This window comes from Haliotis rubra, unplaced genomic scaffold (assembly GCF_003918875.1).
Source record: "Haliotis rubra isolate DU_JTF1 unplaced genomic scaffold, ASM391887v1 Scf12, whole genome shotgun sequence".
Taxonomy (NCBI): Eukaryota; Metazoa; Mollusca; class Gastropoda; order Lepetellida; family Haliotidae; genus Haliotis; species Haliotis rubra.
The window spans coordinates 974,971-1,001,735 of NW_025765114.1; the positions used below are offsets into that span (position 1 = coordinate 974,971).

Below are 26,765 nucleotides of genomic sequence, written 5' to 3' on the forward strand. Positions count from 1 at the left end.
TAACATATGGAAATGGTATAAAATTAGCAAATCATATGTATGTCTGAAAGACACCACTTAATCATGTTCCTCATACTCTGGACCCGTGAAGGTCCGGGTTAGAATTGATCTTCAATAACCCATGCTTGTCGTAAGAGGCAACTAACGGCACCGGGTAGTCAGGCTTGCTGATTTGGTTGACACACGTCATCATATCCCAGTTGTGTAGATCGATGCCAGACTCAATTAATTACAGACTGCCATACAGCTGGAATATTGCTGAGTGCAGCATAAAACTAAACTCACTCACTCCACATATGCTGCTTCTCTTTGTTCATTGGTTGTGGTACAGTGGTTTGAAAAAAGATGGAATGACTGGCCAGATTACTAGATTTAGTCAGATAGGTCTTTGGTCCAGTAGTGTCAATCATATCAAAAGATATTATAAGAATGGTTTGCATGAAAATTATTTTTGTGCACTTACCTCATGAAAAATATCTCCTGTGTATGGGGAAATATATGTTTCTTGTAAAGCCATTCCTTCCTGAACTGAAACAGTATCAGTATCATACCTCACTTACTATTGTGTATGTAAGTAAAACAAAATACACAAGTACACTCACTGACACTAGGAGTACTGTTACGCAAGTCATTTCCATTTTGCTGGTGTTATATCACTTGCCACTAACAAATAGAATTGTAAAAATTAAAATCATCAACAACAAACAACGGCTGCACGTGTGCTACAATTCAAAAGAGAAAACAAACCTCTTACTTACACTTTGTTCAGGATGCAGTCACTGCTAAATAAGTAAATAATAAATGACTCCTTAACCACATTGTTTATCAGTAAGAAGTGGATTTTGCAATTTCTGTCACTGTTTTTCTCAACTGCTGCAGAATATGAATACCTTCTCCTGGTCAACGGGGAACGTAACCAAACATCAAGTGACCATACACTGACATCAATGGTTGCCAAAGGCAAAACAAAATACAGGAAAAAATAACATATACTGAGGGTGAGAGAAACAAATAGAGGATCGCAGGAAAATTCAAGCATTCCTTTAATATTTTCCAGTTTTCATCATCAGCTTTGAATAGTGCTGTGGTGGTGAAAATTGGAAAATTTTAAAGGAACACTTGAATTTTCCTGTGATCCTTTATTTGTTTGTCTGAATATATTTGCAAATATTCTGACAATCAACATTTTATGAAGAAACCTAACAATATCCTAGTCAGGTAACATATCTCTAACGACTTGTGACTGTAAGCAATACTCTCCAATACCATAAGACAAGAGAATTCCTAAACCTAGATTCTACATGGTCCTTTTTTGTATTTTCACAGCTCTGGATCTTGAGAAAATGCATTATTGTTTATCCCAGAATTGGTAATTACAAGCTATTTCCTAAAATCAAATTTATAAGCTATTCACGACCTGTGGGTTACACAAAACATTTGTGTAACGATGTGTCTCTTGAGTCTATTACTATTGGCGATTCTAATTCAATTTAGTATGTAACATGAGTTCTGATTGGTCAATGCTATCAATTTCTGACCGTTTAATCAGCAAATATGGTCGCAATTTGAAAACCGATTCACCAAAACCTTTGAATGTATCCCTACGCTATTGGGGTAACGCTGTTTCTCAGGGCATTGTCATTTGCAGAAGCCCCAGGTCAGTTAACTCCCCTATCCAGCTAAAATGGATGGAATTTGTGTTAAAAAAGACAAAACAGTATCAATTAACTATCATAAATATAATTGTAAGTTCAAAAAATTACTCGCAACGGGTTGTTGAACCAACACTGTTAGATCATGAAACAAGATTTATGACGTCATCATGGCACCTGCTGTGACGTCATTTGACAACAGAACTGATAATGGCCCATCATTGAGGAATCAGCGGGCCATTATCATTTGCGGATTGGCCCCTCATTTCTGATAACTAGAGGGCGATTTCATGACAATTCCGTCCATTTTAGCTATAATACTATGATTTACTCATTATTGTCAGATTTAGTCAGTGTGCACATAACAAACGTGTTGAAGTTTGAAAAGGGAACTACTTTTTCTGGCGATGGTGTAAGTTCAAGGAGTGATATGATTAATCTTTGACCTAGAGGAACTTTGACCTGGTTTAGACGATTACCCGACCGACCCTTGAATTTTGGTGCCGACCCTATTTTTTTTAAGCGGTATGAATAAAACAAGCTTTCAGATACCATTGTTTTTTCTCGGCACCGACAGACATCGGTCATTCTGATAGAGAAAGTCGACATGATGGCTGCAAGCTTGATTAAATAACCAATTACACATTGATGTGTTATTAGTTTGAACTTTACTTCTAAAAACATATGTGAAAAAAAAATCCTACCTATCGTAATTTTAAAGAGGTGTAATTGGAACCACAACATTCTTTTTATTTGGCCTTAAATTAGCAATGCTCAAGCTAAGGGCGGATAACTCATCCTGACCTCAGTCAGTGTGGGCTGAAACCCAGGTCATGAGGGTACCCTCAGTTTACGTTGATTTGAAGCAAATCCCTTCTACAAAGATGGGAAATAGTATGTGCACTACAGGCTGTGGTAAATGGCAGATGTGTAATAACTATATTTAGAGCTAGACTTGGTTTAATAGTTTTGTTATGATGAAATATGTTTTTGAAAATTTGATTTTGTGAGGAAAATGTCTTATTACACTAATGAAACTTTCTTATTTTAAAGAAAAAAGTATATACTTAATAAATCATACCTTGAAATATTTTTTTTCAAGTGACAAAGGCATTTTAAAACAAATTCAAAATGGGTGACTTTCACATGCGGTCTGCATTTTTATCAATTTCATGATCGAGTTACCTCCCTTTGAAATCTAAACCCCCCCTTGCTAATGCTAATCTGTGTGATTTTGTAAAAGTTTTTTGTAGCTTTTCAATGAGAAAGGGTCGTTCAGTCTAGAAAAATTAGACAATTTGCAAATGAAACAAATTGGGAAAATCTGAATGCAAAATAAATAATGATCAGCCTTTGTCTATTAAGAGCCCATGGCCTGTCTGTCTTGGTAATTCTACCATATCATTTAATTTCACATGAGTTAATATTTAGTAAATTTGTAAATATATCTTATATTTGTTTTAAGCGTAGTTATTGTATCAAGTCAAGTCAAGTCAAGTCTGGTTTATTGTATATCAATGTGGTAACAAAAATCATCAAAAGATGACTATCCCTCCAGTTCCACATAAATCCTAAGATCATTTTTCTGATCCATAAACAAACCCTTACCCGGAATCAATTCTATATCTAGCCATTGAAATAAAATTTTAGTATTCTGAAAATATCAAAAGGCACCACTTCAGTACTTGGCTGATGCATACAAAGTTTCAGAAAGAATTAATGAACAGTTTTCAAGTTCTGCTCCGGAAACGAAATGAATTACAGACGGATGGACAGGACAGACAGACTGACAGACAAGGTATTACATACTGGTGGGATATTACACATATTTTTCACTGAATAAATGATCATCAAAATCGTTATACATTCCCTAAATCAAAGATTTATCATCAAGTAGGGCAACATATTACAACATATTACACAAGACAGGAAACTTGTACTCTCATTCACTGCATATGCAACTATTCAATACAAACATATCTTCCACTTAGTTCCTTTAACACTTCTCCTTTGAATTTGTGGTTGACATACTGAGTGCAAAGACATTAATGCATGTTTTGGGAGAATTTCATCCATTTCCGGCTAATTTTCTCCACTATTTTTCTATTTATAAAATCACATTGAACACCCTTGACCTTAAATTTTGTTCCCACCGATCAGCAATGATAAGGACACATTTGTGATTTAAAGATTTCATTTTTTCCACCAAAAGTGAATATTTTATGTACGGTTGTCACTTTTTCTGTTTTGTTTGTTTCTCGAGGTCCTGACGGTGCCATTTTTGTAGGATTTTTCACATGAGATATATGGACAATAAAAATCAATAAAAAATATAGTGTTCTAAGTTAAGGTTCATATGAGATAATGACATTTTTCTTATAATGATATCACATGTTTAGAAAAACCGTTGAGCATAGCTACTTAAATATTGAATTTCTTTCACGAAAAACCAGCGTAAAACGAGTTGAATTAGAATGGAGATAACTGAACTGTGTTTGACGAATTGGGGGCGTATACCGGTGGTTATATAGTCGCAAATTTAACGTTATATATCTAAATTTGCTGCTATATAACCACCGGTATACGTTCCCAATTATCCCCTAAAAAGATTTCCAAATCATGCCTGCATACTGCAGTAGCGGACAAGTGAATGACATTTGTTCTACCTCGTTCCCACGATGTAAGAGGTGTAACAACTTCATTTCGCGACGACAACCACTTGGGTAAAGACGTTCTGAATAGCCACAAACGAATCAGTGAGCCGAAAAGGTAGCATAAGACAGATTGGTACGCCATGACGCTTCCTTGTAGGATGCAAAAGTTGGAATGGCTGTCACCAAAAGACGGTGTGTGAAGAAAACGAAAGATGATCGTGCGTCGAAACTATAATTGGAGAAACATTCAAACGGCAATGAAGTTGTTGTTATGGCAAATATATATACTTCTCATTAAAAGTTTAGACTCACTGGTGTAAATATAGCCACTTACTCCAGGCAACTGTTCTAAACTAAATTTTGCAAAATATTCCATACTGTTTAAAGGTATTGTTTACACATGAATTGATGTCTTACACCACAACGCAGCTGTTCACATGCACGATATTTTGCACATACTTTTTTTTAGCAATTTGATGCATGATCCTCGTGCAATTCATCCGCATAAAGTTTGCTGTTGGTTCCCCAAAGTTAGTGGAGAAATCAATCTTCGATGTAACCATATATATATATATGTATATATATACATAACATAACATAATATATATATACATAACATAATGCAAGTGTTTGAAGTGAATCTAAACTTTTGAAGAGAACATGTGTTATATTTGGGAATACACTTTCTTAGTAATTAGTACAGTTTCAAGTACTTTTAGGGTTGAGTCCCCTCAAACCCCCTTTGAAATGTCCTGGATCCGCCTATGAAATAGTCCACGGAATCGTTCAGATTGTTCAAGACAGGCTTACGCTGAAGTTGGGAAATGATTTTATGCTGAATGAGTCTGATTAACCAGGGATACTCTACAACAGAGTCTCCCTGGATTAACTAAGCGTTTGCCGCCAAAGGTATTTTTGTGGTAAATGCCGTAAAATTGGTTATATATAACCTTACCTTTGTGATTTTTTATGGCATATGAAAAATAGTGCTATGGTGACAACCTGACCGGGTCAGTGGATCATGAAACCGCCCTCTAGTTATCAGAAACGAGCGGGCCGCTGCAAATGATAATGATTTAAGAAATACAGTTCGCTCTACCACCATTTGGCCTCTTAGAAAAGAACTACAGTTTGCTCTACCAACATGTATAGTGTAAACGAGCCCACTATTATAGTTAAAGCAGGGGCGAAAGTGCGAAAGTGTGCTTTATTACACCGTACATGGTGGTAACGCGAACTGTATTTCTTTTCTTAGAGGCCAAATTTAATATTTTCTGAGGATAATTACGATTCTAAGATGCCTCGGTGAAAGATCAAAGGCACCGAGAGTACAAACGACAGTGTCGGTGACCTAATTAAGAATCCTCGCACAGGGCTAACTGGCGCACTGTTCTATTGATGTGTCTGCCCCCCCTACGTAAGACAAACGTTATCAGAAAAAACAAATGCTAAACAGTTTGATGACGGTTTACGTTCGGATTAAATATCTTCTCTAAATTATTTGAATTACATCTGTGATTAACGTAAAACATATGGGGCAATATGAACGTCGCATTTCTGGCGCGTGGTCCTGTGCTTACAAATCGGTGAAGTTAAGCAGCGTCGAGCTCGGAGAGTCCTTGGATGGGTGACCGTGTTTGGCAGCTTGACTCCTGAGAGTTTCTAGGACTTGAGTCCTGCCCCACAACGAAGCACATGTGATACATGTGGTCTCACCTTAGGCAAGTGAGTTTGTTCAAAATTGCCTCTGTTCACCCAGCAGGAATATGGGTACCCGGTGGAAAAAAAGTCATATGACTATAACCTTCTAGCGCCTAACAGGCAGCTTGGGTTATCCGGGGTAATAATGGCCTTGATTGTTAGCGCTATGAGCATACCTAGTGTGGAGTTTGGCGCTATATAAATGGACACATTATTATTATTATTATTATTATTTCTACTACCAACGTAAGTTTAGATCAGTACATCCAGATGAAGCTGAGCAGTCAAGCGACATTCCACGATTGCATTGTGGGAATGTAAACATTGCGAACGTTTGGTGTGAAAAACGTTACCGTGTCGCCGAAAACTCGTGAGTCGAATTGAGACATTTTAATCGTCGGAAAACATAAACGTAATGTTTCCACCAGTGATGTTAGCTGTGTGAAGCAACTGCAGATCAAGAAACGGGATGCTACGGAGTAGTTTACTGTAGGAGGCTGTAAGAGGCGATAACAACTGACATGCATCGTGACGTCGCTTACATTGTGACGTAATGCAAAATTGTTCGATTACGAGGGGGCAGACCAGAATGGCGCAGCGATACATTGTGACGTAATGCAGAAAATGCACATTATTTAAGAAATACAGTTCGCTCTACCACCATGTATAGTGTAATTAAACACACTTTCGCCCTGAACTATTATAGTTAAAGTACGAGGACGCTTGCGTCCGAGTGTATAATTGTTCAGGGCGAAAGTGTACTTTATTACACTAAACATGGTGGTAGAGCGAACTGTATTTCTTTTCTAAGATGCCGAATTTAATTGTTTCTAAGGATAATTACGATTAATTTAAGGCAGAAAACAAACGACAGTGTCGGTGACCTAAATTAAGAATCCTCGCACAGGGCTAACTGGCGCGCTGTTCTATTGATGTGTCTGCCCCCCTACGTTAAGACAAACGTTACCAGAAAAAAACAAATGATAACAGTTTGATGACGGTTTACGTTCGGATTAAATATCTTCTCTGAATTATTTTAGTTACATCTGTCATTAACGTAAACTATACGGGGCAATATGAACGTCGCATTTCTACTACCAACGTAAGTTTAGATCAGTACATCCAGATGAAGCTGAGTAGTCAAGCGACATTCCACGATTGCATTGTGGGAATGTAAACATTGCGAACGTTACCGTGTCGCTGAAAACTTGTGAGTCGAATTGACATATTTTAACCGTCGTAAAACATAAACGTAATGTTTCCACCAGTGATGTTAGCTGCGTGAAGCCACCAAGAAACGAGATGTCACGGAGTACTTTACTGTAGGAGGCCGTGCGAGGCGATGACAACTGACATGCATCGTGACGTCGCTTACATTGTGACGTAATGTAAAATTGTTCGATTACGAGGGGGCACACTAGAATGACGGGATAACGTCATTCAATTGTTACGTCACCAAAAAACTATACCTTTATTGTCCAAGATATTTTTATGGATTAAACTTCTTTTTTAATTTTTTAATTTTTTAATCCATAAAAATATCTTGGACATCAATGTACAACTTCTAAATGCCACTGAAAGACATTATACCTTTATTGTCTGATAATGTTGTTTTTTTCGATTGTTCTAACCGCTAGGTATCTTAGAACGTCTGATAAAGTATTGTCGGCGCCTTTGATCTTTCACCGAAGCATCTTACTTTTCAAACACTTTTGGATAATGTTATTTCATCAAATGTTTTAGGACTGTGAAGCTTTCATTGACCATATAATTGAAATTTAGTTCTATTCCAATACTGTATTAAATGTTTGACACTAACTGAATTGGTTGGTTTATATTATATCAGTACAAATTTAGTCCTCCACTATGTATATGTAGTAAAACTACAATGGCGGCCATTTTGGCGGCCATTTTATATTTTTGGTAATATGTAACAATTCCTAATAACATGCCGTCACTCTAGAAGTGGAACAAAAAGAACTTGTTTTAGTTGCAAAAATAATGTTAACTTTCGATAAATAGATCCCCACCACACATTTCGGTGAAAAGTCGGAGAAACGCTAAAATACCCATGTCTCAAAGAATAAGCTTTAAAACATTACATGACAACGATATGACCATACAAGACCACTTTTTTTGTGCCCAGGCCATCACTCTAGGGGAGACAAGTGTCAAAAAACATCAAAAGTATCAGTTTTGGGTGTAAATGGAAACATTTGGTGTTAATTTTTATCTAACTTTAAGCGCTGAAAAGGCAAAACACGACAAACCAAGATGGCGGCCATTTTGATTTTTATTCAGGAACAAAAACATAATAATTTCTACATCCTTTAGCAACACTTTAGTAATACACAGAAGTCAAAATAAAAGCGATCAGATTGATAGTAGAAAAACTATCCATGATTAACTTTGAGATGTTGTCGGGCAGCAAACCAAATGTGGTGAAAATGCTCGCAGACCCCCACCACATAAAATGGCCTGTGAAAAAAACTGATACCACAATCTGAGAGTATTACAGGCCATTTCATGACCCCAAGACATCATACTAACTGAAAATAGTGTACAGTACTGGGGAGGCTACGATTTCAAATTTTTCAGGTGCGTTGGGTTAACAGCCCGTTGCGAGTTGTTTGAAGTAAACTTACAATTAAATTTATGATACTGTCTTGTCTTTTTTAACACAAATTTCATCCATTTTAGCTATAATAGGCCTTCGTCGGCCAGTTAATTGAAAGCCTAGGGCTTCTGCAAATGACAATGCCCTGAAAAACAGCATTACCCCTATAACAATGTTAAATTTGTGTTTATTGGACAATAAGATATGGAATGTTTTACGGAAAATAACGCCTGAATTGTTTGTCATTGCGTTTCAGAGAGAGCTATTTCATGCCCATTCGTTTGGAGTTAGAAGCACAGAGATAATTATAACAAGTGAGTGACGTCATTCTGTTTTTCACGACAGTTAGTTGTAGGTTATACATGCATATTGCATTATCTTTCAATTAATGTTCTTAGTGAAATCCGCATCCACTGGCATGTCTGATGTCATGCCGTTTCTTGAGGATCTGTGTGTGCGAAAGATCAGATGTCAATTGGGGAACACACTGACATGCAGCACCGACCTGCTGATGCTTGTGTATTACCACGCAGCTACTGCGTCATGTAACATATACTTCATACCTTCAAAAACGGCATACCAGGAAGAAACGGAACGTGCGAAGGTGAACAGAATGCTGGGTACACACATGCGTATGTTGTTGGCAAAGGGGCGTCTTTCGGAGAGGTTAAAATTATATATATACGTTGATATACCAGGTAGACATCTTCATAAAGTTTTGAACTGAGTCGAGATCCATCCGGGAAAGTGTACCATCACAAATAACATATGCTACAGGTGCGCGAGGGTGGATACGTTACGTCTTTTCGCTTTTCTTATATGTTTGAAGTGTGCGTGTGCGTGTGCGTGAGCGCACACTTCCATGTACAAGTGTGGACGGGTGGTGGAAGTTGTTGTACCTGTAGACAATTGCGGTTTGAAGCAGCTACAACAGTCATGGGTTAGCAAATATGTTGTCAGCTGGTTTGAAATGATCATCTGTTACGTATTAAAGGGTTAGGCATTTAAGGTGTTTTAAAGTATGTCTTCTGATGATATGCTGGTATCATGGCGTCTTTGATCATCTACTTTGTTGGCAGTTTCGTTTGGCTGCTCCAGTTGTGTATGATCATATTTTCTTGTTATCGATATCTTTGAGCTAACAAAAGGGTTTGTATAATGACCCTGCAGTACTAACGCATAGTTTCGGGTTCCCAGATGTTAGCAGGTGTTTATTGTCTTTGCAACGAAACGTAAAATCGTCACTGTCAGAGAATCGGTCTGTCGGTACAAAGGTTAAAAGTTCTATACACAGTGCAAAAACATATTTACCGTTACCTTTCATTACAATATCTTCCCTCTTGTGCCCAAGTGGTCCATGAACACCTGTCGAACTTCATCGATAGGTACATGTGGATTAATAACACCACACAACATGAATCCGCAATAAGGGTATTCCTCCTTATAATTGATGTTTTCTGCTGCTGTATACTGTTATTTACTTACCATGTTTAGCACGTCTTATGTCTAAATACATTATCCATCCACGAATCACAAATCCTGGACAAATACTGCAATGTAACCACTATGGCGATTCGTGTTTGTAGGTCTAATACACTGAAAGCATGTATACTTAGGTAATAAATCAAACATATCATCGCGCGACACCATCCAAGTCTCTGCAAGACAGCACGAACTAAAAGACGTGAGATGGCCATAGATAGTATCTAGCGTATTCCTGTATGGCCAAACATTCTAAGTTATTGTTATAAAGTATTGCAATGCCAGTAAGTGAGATGTGAATCACCAGCTGTGTTACTCTAGCAGATATAGACTAGCTTTTCTTTTATTTGCTTTTTATTTAACTTAGTACTTAAGATACACAGTCTCTCCATAATTCCTTCGTAAATGTTCAAAGATTATATTATGCATATTGACTACATAATAAATACCTGATGAAGTGTTTCTAACACGAGCAATGTTATTCAAGTATTTGTGTGCTATGTAGTTATATTCGTGTAAGCCGTGGTCACCAAGTCTATACCTGCGTGGGTTGCTAAATAGATAAAAGATCACGTACATGTATATATAGAGATAATTGTATGTCTGTTATGTATATTCATATACTTAATTGTTGACTGCGATTCGTTTGGTACATGAGGCAATGCTGTTTCCAACAGGTGAGTGTTGTGTTTTTCATACTGGCAGTCTTCCTGAAGTTTTATATGTCTCGGGGTTGATACTTATTGTCTTCCACCTCACGTCGTTTAGTTCGTGCCGTGGTTCTATATATACACCGTGTGTTGCAGGTTCTACTCTCAATCTGCTGCTTGTGTCGGCGATGACGAGTCAGGCGTTCATTCTCAATGGTAATTACAATCGTCTATCGATACCCTTACTACTGTTCTTCCTGTACATATTGCATGGCACAAACATTACATAATGTTGCGGCTCCTTGTGAAGTAACTCACCGCGGCCCGTTACATGATATATCTAATTTGATATATCTGACTTTCATATTGCGATATATAGCAATAATTTAAGAGATATTGCAATACATATTATGATATATTGACTAGAAGGTTTCTGGCCAAGTGCTTACATCATAAATTCATAAAAGCTCTCTGTTTGCCCACATCATTTTTTAGTTGCTGTTACACCATACCTTCAGGCTCCCCGTCTCCATTGCGTATGGCTGTATGCCAATGGTTTACAGATAAATACCATGATATAGAGGCTCAACGTAGAATGTTTCATTGAAGCATTACAACAAAGGTTTGAGAATACAATGATGTAGAGGCTCAACGTGGAATGTTTCACTGAAGCATTACAACAAAGGTTTGAGAATACAATGATGTAGAGGCTCAACGTAGAATGTTTCATTGAAGCATTACAACAAAGGTTTGAGAATACAATGATGTAGAGGCTCAACGTGGAATGTTTCACTGAAGCATTACAACAAAGGTTTGAGAATACAATGATGTAGAGGCTCAACGTAGAATGTTTCATTGAAGCATTACAACAAAGCTTTGAGAATACAATTATGTAGAGGCTCAACGTAGAATGTTTCACTGAAGCATTACAACAAGGTTTGAGAATACAAAGGTTTAAGAATACAATTTGAGAATACAATGATGTAGAGGCTCAACGTAGAATGTTGAAAGCATCACTGAAATACATTACAACGTTTGAGAATACAATGATGTAGAGGCTCAACGTTTGTTTCACTGAAGCATTACAACAAAGGTTTGAGAATACAATGATGTAGAGGCTCAACGTGGAATGTTTCACTGAAGCTGATTACAACAAAGGTTTGAGAATACAATGATGTAGAGGTGGAATGTTTCTCATTACGTTTGAGAATACAATGATGTAGAGGCTCAGCGTTTCACTGAAGCATTACAACAAAGGTTTGAGAATACAATGATGTAGAGGCTCAACGTGGAATGTTTCACTGAAGCATTACAACAAAGGTTTGAGAATACAATGATGTAGAGGCTCAACGTGGAATGTTTCACTGAAGCATTACAACAAAGGTTTGAGAATACAATGATGTAGAGGCTCAACGTAGAATGTTTCACTGAAGCATTACAACAAAGGTTTGAGAATACAATGATGTAGAGGCTCAACGTGGAATGTTTCACTGAAAGCATTAAACAAAAGCAATGATGTAAGCAACAAAGGTTTGAGTTTCAATACAATGATGTAGAGGCTCAACGTAGAATGTTTCACTGAAGCATTACAACAAAGGTTTGAGAATACAATGATGTAGAGGCTCAACGTGGAATGTTTCACTGAAGCATTACAACAAAGGTTTGAGAATACAATGATGTAGAGGCTCAACGTAGAATGTTTCACTGAAGCATTACAACAAAGGTTTGAGAATACAATGATGTAGAGGCTCAACGTGGAATGTTTCACTGAAGCATTACAACAAAGGTTTGAGAATACAATGATGTAGAGGCTCAACGTAGAATGTTTCACTGAAGCATTACAACAAAGGTTTGAGAATACAATGATGTAGAGGCTCAACGTGGAATGTTTCACTGAAGCATTACAACAAAGGTTTGAGAATACAATGATGTAGAGGCTCAACGTGGAATGTTTCACTGAAGCATTACAACAAAGGTTTGAGAATACAATGATGTAGAGGCTCAACGTGGAATGTTTCACTGAAGCATTACAACAAAGGTTTGAGAATACAATGATGTAGAGGCTCAACGTAGAATGTTTCACTGAAGCATTACAACAAAGGTTTGAGAATACAATGATGTAGAGGCTCAACGTGGAATGTTTCACTGAAGCATTACAACAAAGGTTTGAGAATACAATGATATAGAGGCTCAACGTAGAATGTTTCACTGAAGCGTTACAACAAAGGTTTGAGAATACAATGATATAGAGGCTCAACGTAGAATGTTTCATTGAAGCATTACAACAAAGGTTTGAGAATACAATGATGTAGAGGCTCAACGTAGAATGTTTCACTGAAGCATTACAACAAAGGTTTGAGAATACAATGATGTAGAGGCTCAACGTAGAATGTTTCACTGAAGCATTACAACAAAGGTTTGAGAATACAATGATGTAGAGGCTCAACGTAGAATGTTTCACTGAAGCATTACAACAAAGGTTTGAGAATACAATGATGTAGAGGCTCAACGTGGAATGTTTCACTGAAGCATTACAACAAAGGTTTGAGAATACAATGATGTGTAGAGGCTCAACGTAGAATGTTTCACTGAAGCATTACAACAAAGGTTTGAGAATACAATGATGTAGAGGCTCAACGTGGAATGTTTCACTGAAGCATTACAACAAAGGTTTGAGAATACAATGATGTAGAGGCTCAACGTGGAATGTTTCACTGAAGCATTACAACAAAGGTTTGAGAATACAATGATGTAGAGGCTCAACGTAGAATGTTTCACTGAAGCATTACAACAAAGGTTTGAGAATACAATGATGTAGAGGCTCAACGTGGAATGTTTCACTGAAGCATTACAACAAAGGTTTGAGAATATAATGATAAACGTAATAGTATAACATGATTTTCAGTGTTGTTTGCTTCAACAGAATGACTTCAATGCAGCGTGTAATTATTGTTTCTGTATGTCAGTGATTAATTGAGATACAACGCCAATATAAACATGATTTTCAGTGTTGTTTGCTTCAACAGAATGTACTGCAATGCAGCGTGTAATTATTGTTTCTGTATGTCAGTGATTTATTGAGATACAACGCCAGTATAAACATGATTTTCAGTGTTGTTTGCTTCAACAGAATGCACTTCAGTGCAGCGTGTAATTATTGTTTCTGTATGTCAGTGATTCATTGAGATACAACGCCTATATAAACATGATTTTCAGTGTTGTTTGCTTCCACAGAATGCACTTCAATGCAGCCTGCAATTATTATTAAAGTTTGTGGTGCTGTATTCTAAAGGTAGGCACCTTTAGAATACAGCACCACAACTTCTTGTGAGGATGATCTCTGCCGTAGGTCACGTGTCATTAAAACAAGCAACCAGTTTGTGAGAACCCGTCGGACGCAAACTCGCGACCTTCGGATTGTTAGCTCGACCGCAAACCGACTGAGCTACGTCCACACTGTTGCCCAATGTGCACATTTATCGAGTCATTCCTGTGACGTCACGGAAATGAACGGAAAGAGTCGAATAGGTCACGGACAATTACGAAGGTTACGGGTAGACTTGGTGTCTCGTGATTTTAATCTACGGACAATTGCCGAATGGACCTGATGCCATTTGGCACACTCGTCCCATTCCGTAATCTACAAGATAACGTGTGGCGTGGAATGACACGATATGCCTCAAACTGAAAAGGGTTGTTGACGTCAGGCGTCAGACGTAGATTCACGGTGCATGCATGAATGACGCGCTTTTATATAAATCGGTGATTTTGTGACAGAAAAGTGATGTAGGGAACACTGTTAGGATAATATGGATCGCACTAAGGAACGAGGGAGACATGAGCATGTGTAGTGACGGCACGAGGGTGAGTTAGCCTTCGAATCATTACTGAACAAATGTTGCGTGTGAAAGAGGCTTGAGTGCAAATTTCAGGCCAATTTCCATTAGCCCAAATTTCTACATTAAACCATTTCATAGTGTACTTTCGACGCTTTTGTTTCCCGTTTTTGTGTGAAAAAAAGTATTAAAATGCAAAAGGAAAAACAACAAATGGTACTTACGTATTACACCGGACATGTACCTACTATATTGGATTAGGTCCCTAACCATAAACCCTAAACCCTCAGCCCTAACCCTAACCCTAATCCCTTGAAATAATCATAATAAATAGAATGCATTGACCGAACCGGCAGTATTAAAATGCAAAAGGAAAAACAACAAATGGTACTCACGTATTACACCGAACATGTATCTACTATATTGGATTATGTCACTAACCCTAACCCTAAACCCCAAACCCTAAACCCTAAGCCCTAACCCTAAACCCTAAACCCTAACCCTAGCCCTATCCCTAACCCTAACCCCTTGAATTAATACTAATAAATAGAATGCATTGACCGAACCAGCACGAACATGACTGACGCGTCCAGTGTAATGCATTATTACCGCTTCGAAAAATAAAATACTAATAAAAAACTTTTCTATGTAATGATGCAAATAACTGAATGACAAAAATATATGTGTAAAGTTAAAAAACACAAAATACAATAATACACAAAACAAAACACCTCAGCACCCCGTAATACAAATAAATATGAGCGTATTAGTGAAAAAAGAAAAATATTTCAAACTGGTGCTTGCAAAATATTGCGCATCCGCCGGTATACAACTGCTGGAAACTCTCACCATCGTTGGGCTTATGCAATGACATAGCTCGTAGAGATGAAACACCAGTGAGCGAAGCTTATACGCACTCGCTGAGCTAGACAACCGGGCATTGTTTCGAGAACGTGCTTTCGAACAAAATCACATTACATTACGTAAAAGGGTATTATGACGTATTTTTAAAGTTTGTGGTGCTGTATTCTAAAGGTAGGCCCAATGAGATACAACGCCAATATAAACATGATTTTCAGTGTTGTTTGCTTCCACAGAATGACTTCAATGCAGCGTGTAATTATTGTTTCTGTATGTCAGTGATTAATTGAGATACAACGCCAATATAAACATGATTTTCAGTGTTGTTTGCTTCAACAGAATGTACTGCAATGCAACGTGTAATTATTGTTTCTGTATGTCAGTGATTCATTGAGATACAACGCCAATATAAACATGATTTTCAGAGTTGTTTGCTTCAACAGAATGCACTTCAGTGCAGCGTGTAATTATTGTTTCTGTATGTCAGTGATTCATTGAGATACAACGCCAATATAAACATGATTTTCAGTGTTGTTTGCTTCCACAGAATGCACTTCAATGCAGCGTGCAATTATTGTTTCTGTATGAAACCATCCAAATGAAACCATTCAAAATCACAAAACGTAAAGCATTTGGTAGAATATTTGGTACTTTGGAGCCACTTGTAAAGACACTTCCACTTGAAAAATTATACATGAAACCAACAGAAATTAAAGTGTATTTGGCACTTTTAGAGCACATTGTTTTTGCCAAGGAAATCAAGGGCAGATAATTCAAAGGAAGCTAACAGTGGATGACCCAATATATTGCAGAATCGCGATAATCGTATCGCCAGATACTGTACCAGTATATACCGGTTTACCGGTAATATTGCACAGCCCTATTTGAGAACCTCTAACGCCCAAGTAGATTGTCATGTTCTTGGATTTAGTTTCAAGCATCTTGGTACATCGCCGTATTTGTTCTGCTTGAGTTTCGGACTCACTTTAAACACCCACCTTTCAAACGTCTTGGTGGGGCGGTGGGGTAGCCTAGTGGTTAAAGCGTTGGCTCGTCACGCCGAAGACCCGGGTTCGAATCCCCACATGGGTACAATGTGTGAAGCCCATTTCTGGTGTCCCCCGCCGTGATGTTGCTGGAATATTGCTAAAAGCGGCGTAAAACCAAACTCAGTCAGTCAGTCAGTCAAACATCTTGGTACATCGTCATATTTGTTCTGCTGGAGCTTCGGACTCACTTTAAACACACACCTTGTAAGTTATACGACTTGACTCTATGGGTCATTCACATATTGTTCTTGGTGAGCAGTTAGAACAGAACAGTTTATTCTCAAAATCCAACCAACGGGAGGAAATAAATAAATATATTTATTCGTATATAATAAATTATACAAAATTGGCCATATGACAGAAGTGGAGGTAAAACATGTAGGAAGCCACCAAGTACATCGGTATGAACCCAGTCTGCGACGACTCACCAGATCAATAGAATCGGCGGCCGCCAGGATCCACATTAATACTCTAAATGAATGGAAAAAAAGAAAAAAGGAGAGACAAACAGACAGTGAAAGCGAATCCTACAAGTGATATGAAACAAATATGGTTGTTTGTTGTATCTTTCAGATAACTTTAAAGGCGAATGTTTTGATAAGCTTGGCACCTGCTCTTCGTATGGTGCAGATATGTGCAGTAGAAACAATGGGCTCTGGGCTAGAGCGTACTGCCAAGCGACATGTGGGTATTGTGGTAAGTCAGTGATTACTTGTGTTAACTTTACTGTGATTGATGACTAATATTTCTCTTTCCATACATATGTGATGTTTGATTTTTACTGAACTGATATGCCACAAAATGTACTTTAATGTACGTCTTATGGTTTCTCTCATAATAATTATAATTATAACCATCTTCTATGTTTGATGGTGGCTGTAAATAGAAGTGATAAAGGGTGGTTATTCGACGGTGATGTTATGATTATTTCAGGCGATATCACAGCCATCATGTCAATCATTATCTCAGAAGGAACATAAGGCGGTCGTCATTTCACAGTACAAAGGAATGAGCACATAGAAGCAGCTGTTGTCATACTCAGTTTAAGTTGGTTCACAGGCACCCGACATTCTCAATAGTGAATAATAAGCTAAGATTCGACCGCTCATCAACGTCGTCAGCAGTCCGATGTCGTCCTTCGGCGTTCACGTGTTGGCTGGTCGGCTGTGGATTGGGACACCTACTGTTCTGACGATGCTGATGATAAAATGAGTGTATAATGGGGTCTGGTGAGCGTGTTGGCCATGGAAGAATGGCGACGTGGTGCTCAGCCAAGAAACCCGTGATAACCCCTGTAGTGTGGGAACGATGGGTTGAAGTACGTCATCCCTGCCAAGTCTGCAAAGTACAGTGGAAACCTGATTAGTAAAATTTCAAGGGACTCGCCAAAATTGTTTACTTATCAGGTATTTTACTTATCCAAACTTATAAAAACCTGCAAATGACAACCATATGCATGTATATGTATGCATATGTAACAATAAACAACTTATCAGGGCTGGCAATGTATAAGGACAGGTTCCCTCCATAAGTTGAAACAACTTTTTCAGAAACCATCGCATGAACCCAACCATATGTACCTCTATTCACTTACTGAAAACAGGCTTACATTTGTGTCACGGATGTGCCAGCGTTTACTGTCCAGGGTGCCGTTGTACAAAGCGATCATAGGGCTAAGGTGATCGTAACTCCCATTCCTTAACCTAGACTTACGACTGTCGTAGCGCTGAGGTTGTCCTGTCCTGTGTACTGCCAGTTTGTAACCTTAAAACAGCCTGGAGATGGCTGCGCGTGCTGATGGTTCTTGCATGTTGGTTTCAGAAAAGTTAAGTTTTCAAAATGGGTGAAATGGGTGAAAGGGGTTTTGAATTTTTTTAGTGACAGTTCATTGGTAATTGTACTCTTTCCTTGGCCAGTAAGTCAAGTCAAAACATTGATTGCACAACAGTCTCGTTTCCTGCTGACTGTGTTCCGTCTTATTGCGCAACTTCGTACACTAACCAGTCCAGAATTTTGAGACCAATTCATTCAACTGGATACATAAATATTAATCAGTATTATTTTATACATCTAACCACTTGTATATTGCAACACTACGCTCCTTCAAATCTTTGCAAACACGTCGTGCAGCGTGCTTTGTCGTACAACGTGCTCTGACAACCGGAAATCTGGAAATCGTGGCTCTGCCGCTAGAAACGTTTGGCGGTCTGGTACGGACTTGATATTACATCAATCACATTGTGCGTTACAAAACTACACTGAATAAGCGCAAAGAACACATAACAGGTGTAACGACCTCATCAAACAGGGGCAGTCTGTGACGCCTTAGTTTATGTCATACTGCCTGCACCTCGCCCTAAAATATAGAAATACGATGTTATTGAAGTTTAAAATTAAAATTAACTTGTAAATACCATTTTCTTATTAAACAAGGAATTGGAATTAAGTGTAACCTTAGTTTTATTTGTGGTGTCTCATTTCACTTTCACACGAGAAATTTCGGATCGGCTGAAAAGTAGGTCATTGTCTGAATAGGTCAATGAGACTCATGTTTTGGTTTGAATAACACGACAGACATTGGTGGTACGGAGTTTTGAATACCACACTCCTGAATGCCTTTGTCACCATCAATAGATCTTGAATTCATTTCAGTGAATGGACAATAATATTGATTACAAAATTGAAATTGAAATTGGGTTTAACGTCGTGCTTGAGAATATTTCGCTCATATTGATTACAATGCGTTACGTATACATATATACGCGTTGAAAACAATTTAAGACAATAACTGAAGACTCCAAAAGTTCCTACACATTGTTCGTCGTGACAGGTTCTACTTTAGTTAACGCATGTAAAGGCTGTTCCCCGAATGACCGATTAGTAAGGTATGAAAGATGGCACACAGATAGCTTGCCTTTGCAAAAGCTTACCTATGTTCTAACAGAGCATGTTTCCAGGATGGTTATAGAATGTTTTTTGAGTTGATCGAATGATTTGATGACTTTCACACCAGGCTACCATGCGTTTTGATTGTACGAATCTTTTATCAAGTGGTTTACATACTTACATATGTGTTGGTCAAGTGGTTTACGTATTCACATGTGTGTTGGTCAAGTGGTTTATGTATTTACAGGTATGTTGGTCAAGTGGTTTACGTATTTACATGTGTTTTGGTCAAGTGGTTTATGTATTTACAGGTTTGCTGGTCAAGTGGTTTACGTATTTACATGTGTGTTGGTCAAGTGGTTTATGTATTTACATGTATGTTGGTCAAGTGGTTTACGTATTTACATGTGTGTTGGTCAAATGGTTTACGTATTTATATGTGTGTTGGTCAACTGGTTTACGTATTTACATGTGTATTGGTCAAGTGGTTTACGTATTTACATGTATGTTGGTCAAGTGGTTTATGTATTTACATGTGTGTTGGTCAAGTGGTTTATTTATTTATATGTATGTTGGTCAAGTGGTTTACGTATTTACATATGTGTTAGTCAAGTGGTTTATGTATTTACATGTATGTTGGTCAAGTGGTTTACGTATTTACATGTATGTTGGTCAAGTGGTTTACGTATTTCCATGTATGTTGGTCAAGTGGTTTACGTATTTACATGTGTGTTAGTCAAGTGGTTCATGTATTTACATGTGTGTTGGTCAAGTGGTTTATTTATTTACATGTATGTTGGTCAAGTGGTTTACGTATTTACATATGTGTTGGTCAAGTGGTTTACGTATTTACATGTATGTTGGTCAAGTGGTTTACGTATTTACATGTATGTTGGTCAAGTGGTTTACGTATTTACATGTATGTTGGTCAAGTGGTTTACGTATTTACATGTGTGTTGGTCAAGTGGTTTACGTATTTACATGTATGTTGGTCAAGTGGTTTATGTATTTACATGTATGTTGATCAAGTGGTTTACGTATTTACATGTATGTTGGTCAAGTGGTTTACGTATTTACATGTGTGTTGGTCAAGTGGTTCATGTATTTACATGTGTGTTGGTCAAGTGGTTTACGTATTTACATGTATGTTGGTCAAGTGGTTTACGTATTTACATGTATGTTTGTCAAGTGGTTTATGTATTTACATGTATGTTGGTCAAGTGGTTTACGTATTTACATGTATGTTTGTCAAGTGGTTTATGTATTTACATGTATGTTGGTCAAGTGGTTTACGTATTTACATGTGTGTTGGTCAAGTGGTTTACGTATTTACATGTATGTTGGTCAAGTGGTTTATGTATTTACATGTATGTTGGTCAAGTGGTTTATGTATTTACATGTATGTTGGTCAAGTGGTTTATGTATTTACATGTGTGTTGGTCAAATGGTTTACGTATCTATATGTGTGTTGGTCAACTGGTTTACGTATTTACATGTGTGTTGGTCAAGTGGTTTACGTATTTACATGTATGTTGGTCAAGTGGTTTATGTATTTACATGTGTGTTGGTCAAGTGGTTTATTTATTTACATGTATGTTGGTCAAGTGGTTTACGTATTTACATATGTGTTGGTCAAGTGGTTTACGTATTTACATGTATGTTGGTCAAGTGGTTTATGTATTTACATGTGTGTTGGTCAAGTGGTTTTACGTATTTACATGTGTTGGTCATGGTTACATTTATGTATGTTGGTCAAGTGGTTTACGTATTTACATGTATGTTGGTCAAGTGGTTTACGTATTTACATGTGTGTTGGTCAAGTGGTTTACGTATTTACATGTGTGTTGGTCAAGTGGTTTATGTATTTACATGTGTGTTGGTCAAGTGGTTTACGTATTTACATGTATGGTTTACGTATTTACATGTATGTTGGTCAAGTATTTACATGTGTGTTGGTCAAGTGGTTTACGTATTTACATGTATGTTGGTCAAGTGGTTTCAAGTGTATTTACATGTATGTTGGTCAAGTGGTTTCATGTATTTATATGTATGTTGATCAAGTGGTTTACGTATTTACATGTATGTTGGTCAAGTGGTTTACGTATTTACATGTGTGTTGGTCAAGTGGTTCATGTATTTACATGTGTGTTGGTCAAGTGGTTCATGTATTTACATGTGTGTTGGTCAAGTGGTTTACGTATTTACATGTATGTTGGTCAAGTGGTTTACGTATTTACATATGTATTGGTCAAGTGGTTTACGTATTTACATGTATGTTGATCAAGTGGTTTATGTATTTACATGTATATTGGTCAAGTGGTTTACGTATTTACATGTATGTTGGTCAAGTGGTTTACGTATTTACATGTATGTTGGTCAAGTGGTTTACGTATTTACATGTATGTTGGTCAAGTGGTTTACGTATTTACACGTGTGTTGGTCAAGTGGTTTTACGTATTTACATGTATGTTGGTCAAGTGGTTTACGTATTTACATGTATCTTGGTCAAGTGGTTTACGTATTTTCATGTATGTTGGTCAAGTGGTTTATGTATTTACATGTGTGTTGGTCAAATGGTTTTACGTATTTACATGTATGTTGGTCAAGTGGTTTACGTATATACATGTGTGTTGGTCAAGTGGTTTACGTATTTACATGTATGTTGGTCAATTGGTTTATGTATGTACATGTATGTTGGTCAAGTGGTTTACGTATTTACATGTATGTTGGTCAAGTGGTTTATGTATTTACATGTATGTTGGTCAAGTGGTTTATGTATTTACCTGTGTGTTGGTCAAGTGGTTTATGTATTTACATGTATGTTGGTCAAGTGGTTTATTTATTTACATGTGTGTTGGTCAAGTGGTTTATGTATTTACATGTATGTTGGTCAAGTGGTTTATGTATTTACATGTGTGTTGGTCAAGTGGTTTACGTATTTACATGTATGTTGGTCAAGTGGTTTATGTATTTACATGTATGTTGGTCAAGTGGTTTACGTATTTGCCTATGTGTTGGTCAAGTGGTTTATGTATTTACATGTATGTTGGTCAAGTGGTTTATTTATTTACATGTGTGTTGGTCAAGTGGTTTATTTATTTACATGTATGTTGTTCAAGTGGTTTATGTATTTACATGTGTGTTGGTCAAGTGGTTTATGTATTTACATGTATGTTGGTCAAGTGGTTAATGTATTTACATGTATGTTGGTCAAGTGGTTTATGTATTTACATGTATGTTGGTCAAGTGGTTTATGTATTTACATGTATGTTGGTCAAGTGGTTTATGTATTTACATGTGTGTTGGTCAAGTGGTTTATGTATTTACATGTGTGTTGCACAGACACTTCAAAGAACACTCACAGTCACGGCTGCACATACAAAAACGTGACGTACCACGACGGCCAGACATGGGATGACGGCTGTGACTATAAGTGCACATGTGTCGACGCCAGCAACAACTTTTTTACGTGTACAGAATAGTAAGTACTGATTTACTGAACATCTTCGTTAATACGGGTTTCTGTACATTGGTCGTTACGTGGCCAATAACAAGTTGAACATAAAGTGTCACTTGCAATATTTGTTGCTCGGCACATCCTGTGGTGATAGTTTGGAGGGCTAACTACAATCAAATGGTATTAAAGTACAAGTGGAAATGCTTCTCTGGTTTCATTTACCAGACGCCAGACATTGTAACGCCAGCCATGAATATTCTGACCTCAACCATGCTCGAACATCTGACTCCTTACTGTGTTGACTTCGAACCATCTGAAACAAATTTTCAACTTATGGAGAAAATTCGCCAGAATAAGAAACCTGTAAAGTACGAGACAAATGTCGCGACAACACGTTGTCTCACGTGCGAAAGTCCGACATTGTGAGTTCAATCCTATGTTTACAGTGTTCCCAGTGTCAGTAGGCTTGGCTAGATAAGGGACATTTGCTTTAGTAATCGAAAAAGCAAACTTAAGCCATTGTTTTAGACCCATACTCGGTACTTATTAAGTGAAGCCAGACAAGATTCTGAATGTTTCTTGCATTTTCAACAGTAGTTTATATCTAATACCTTTTTCGCTTTAATCACACTAGTCTATGATAAATGACCAATGTTATGTGTACGGGAAAGTGTTTACTATTCAGTTAGTAATCATCGCATCACTTTAAAAACATACATAAAATGAGTTTAATTATCACGATCATAAAACAGAATCTCTCCATATTTGGCAGATACTTGTGTTCAGGTTTGGCTGATTTTGGCTGTATTCTGGAATATAGAAATCTTAGGCAAATTGTTATCTGTGTCTTTGGAATATGGTTATCTTCACGTTAGGCAGATTGTTATCTGTGTGTCTTGAATATGGCTGTCTTCACGTTAGGCAGATTGTTATCTGTGTGTCTTGAATATGGTTATCTTCACGTTAGGCAGATTGTTATCTGTGTGTCTTGAATATGGTTATCTTCACGTTAGGCAGATTGTTATCTGTGTGTCTTGAATATGGCTGTCTTCACGTTAGGCAGATTGTTATCTTTGTGTCTTGAATATGGCTGTCTTCACGTTAGGCAGATTGTTATCTGTGTTTTTTTAATATGGCTGTCTTCACGTTAGGCAGATTGTTATCTTTGTGTCTTGAATATGGCTGTCTTCACGTTAGGCAGATTGTTATCTTTGTGTCTTGAATATGGCTGTCTTCACGTTAGGCAGATTGTTATCTGTGTTTTTTTAATATGGCTGTCTTCACGTTAGGCAGATTGTTATCTTTGTGTCTTGAATATGGCTGTCTTCACGTTAGGCAGATTGTTATCTGTGTGTCTTGAATATAGCTGTCTTCGAGTTAGGCAGATTGTTATCTGTTTTCTTGGCAGGTATTTGTGTGCGAGACTGATAAGTGTATGCATGTCTGTATGCGTAGCAAACATTGACATGGCTCCTCGCACGGCTGCTTTAATTCCATTTTTTTTGTAAATACACAGCTGCCCAAAGCATGAAACAGAAGACATGGCGGACGGATGTCACTGGGAAAAGGTTCCGTTTGAGTGTTGTGAGGTAGAACTTTGTCCTAATAAGATTATAGGTGAGTCATTTATCTTCAGTTGTAAGTTGAGTTGTGAGTGCTCATAGGAGCTTTCAAGTCCAATTGTTCTATTTCTACTTTTATCAATTACATAATATTTTATATAAAGGGGTAAAGTTCAGCAGTGTACAGAAGTTCATATATACAGTGAGTGAGTATAGTTTTACGCCGCACTCAATATTCCAATATTCCATTTAGCAATATTCCAGTTATATGGAGGCGGTCTGTAAATAATCGAGTCTGGACCAGACAATCCAGGGATCAACAGCATGAGCATCGATCTGCGCAATTGGGAACCGATGACATGTGTCAACCAAGCCTATAGCCTGACCACCCGATCCCGTTAGTCGCCTCTTACGACAAGCATGGGTTACTGATGGTTCATTCTAACCCGGACCTTCACGGGTTTCATATTTCAATAAATCCACAAAATAATGACAGCACGAATTTCCATCATACGCGTTTCAACTTTCTCTTGAGGGGTCTTTGATAGTTATCTGTATGTTTAGAATATAACTATCTTCACGTTTGGCAGATTGTTATCTGTATGTTTAGAATATAAGTCTCTTCACGATCAGGAGAAGTTAACTTCTTCCCAAAAGATGAAGCTGGAACGCGTAGGAGGGAAATTCGTGTTTTTGCAATATTTTGTGCATTTCATATATATATATACATTGATTGATTGATTGATTGATTGATTGATTGATTGAACTATTGCAACCTTTCACATTAAGGTGATAATTAGAAAATGTAACTTTATGAAAACAATGTTTCTCGCTAATAATGATGGAGCTATTGTAACTGGAGTGAATACGGTTGTACTATTTGTCTCAGGAGTAACAGCTGGTGGCTACACATCGACCACATCGGCAGCCTTTACACCTGAGAACTGACCCAACACAGCATGATCCAAATAAAATATATCCACCCAGCAGAAAATGTTTGAAACATTTATTTCTTAACATTCAACATTATTTCTCTTAAAATTACTTCACACAACATCTCCAGAGAGAGATGACGAGAGATGACGAGGACGAGTAGGCCAGGCCTTGGCATGTCAAAGCTCGGAATAGAGACAATCATTGCGCATATGCACTGTTGCTAAACCAACTGTTTCATAAGTACAACCTAAACTAACTAAAGCACTTTGATTAATATATGTCAACATATGTTTTCGCGATTGAAATAGCAAGACTCGAAAGCCTAAAACGGTAATTCGTCAAACTATTCATTTTTCTTTCCAGTTATGTTAAAACGGTAATTTTGAGAAGATCTGAGAGAATATGTGCAACTCTTGATCTCTGCATATAACTTCAAGCCTCGCATACAGTAAATAAGATGACATTGAAAATATATATGTCTCCAGTAATCGTCATTTGAAAAATGAGTCACTGAATATCGAGATTATTAAAGAACGAGGATAGTTGCACGTGTGGTACAAGTGAAAACAAGCCTCTCCGTTGATAAGGAATATGACATAATGCTCTATATTTAGCCATACAAAACTCTCTGTGGTACACAATACAGAAAATAATATTATAAAGATGACAATGTGATGCATTTATTCGAGAAGTGTGAACTATGAACAAAATATGGATTTACATGATAGATTGGGAGAACTATCTCCGTAACTAAGAACGAAAATACTTCTTCAGGTGTTGAAATGACATGAAGTGGTCGGTCAGTAGCAGTTAAATCCTACAAGTAACCAATATCTATCACATGTAATCTTCTCAGTCCGAATATATGACAAACCTAGGTCACAGACAAGCCAGCGTGGTGTCTATCTGGTGGATGTAAGAAATATCACATTGTGACCCTGGTTTGGTATTCTATGAGAAAGAAAGCACTGTTCCCCTGTGTTGTTATACTATCAGACGGAACTCGCTCCTTCCTTGCCTCGGTATACAGTCTGAAATGACTTACTCTTCCGAACGTTTAAATGATATCCCTCCGTTGGCACGTTTACGGTATGAGACAGGTTGCAGTTCATTATCCGTCAGCTGAGTGTGGTGACGTTGTGGTGTCCCTTGAACGATCTTTGTTGTACCTTTCCCAGCTAATCCATAACAGGATGCACACATTAGTTATCACAATGCCAATATCTGACGCAGATTGGACATGGACAAACATTCTCAGTTGAAGGTCGATATGGTGTTTTGAAGTGAACGTAATCAGAGATATATTACTGCACACCGACAACACACAGAGAAACACACCAAAGATGATGACTGACTTTGAGGTAGAACCTGCCTCGCGACGCGACACATCCGACAAACTGTTTTCCTCCTTGGAGCATGACC

General features: G+C 37.6%; 2 protein-coding genes across 2 annotated transcripts in view; one reads left to right on the forward strand and one right to left on the reverse strand.

Moving 5' to 3' along the window:
* Positions 1 to 4,486, reverse strand: part of LOC124262110 (phosphatidylinositol glycan anchor biosynthesis class U protein-like) — a 44,016-nt gene extending 39,530 nt beyond the window's left edge. The window contains exons 1-2 of the mRNA XM_046696562.1: positions 4,319 to 4,486; positions 464 to 528 (exon numbers count right to left, since the gene is read on the reverse strand). Of these exons, the coding sequence (XP_046552518.1) occupies positions 464 to 528; positions 4,319 to 4,448 (195 nt within the window). The 5' untranslated portion in view covers positions 4,449 to 4,486. The remainder of the gene's footprint in view (positions 1 to 463; positions 529 to 4,318) is intronic.
* A 6,174-nt stretch (positions 4,487 to 10,660) lies between these two features.
* Positions 10,661 to 25,396, forward strand: LOC124262991 (CCN family member 1-like). Its single transcript, XM_046697612.1, has 6 exons — positions 10,661 to 10,783; positions 10,913 to 10,972; positions 17,076 to 17,198; positions 22,731 to 22,869; positions 24,362 to 24,462; positions 25,297 to 25,396. Exons 1-6 carry the CDS (start codon positions 10,768 to 10,770, stop codon positions 25,353 to 25,355), a joined length of 498 nt encoding a protein of 165 aa, XP_046553568.1. The 5' UTR covers positions 10,661 to 10,767; the 3' UTR covers positions 25,356 to 25,396.
* Positions 25,397 to 26,765: the final 1,369 nt, after the last annotated feature.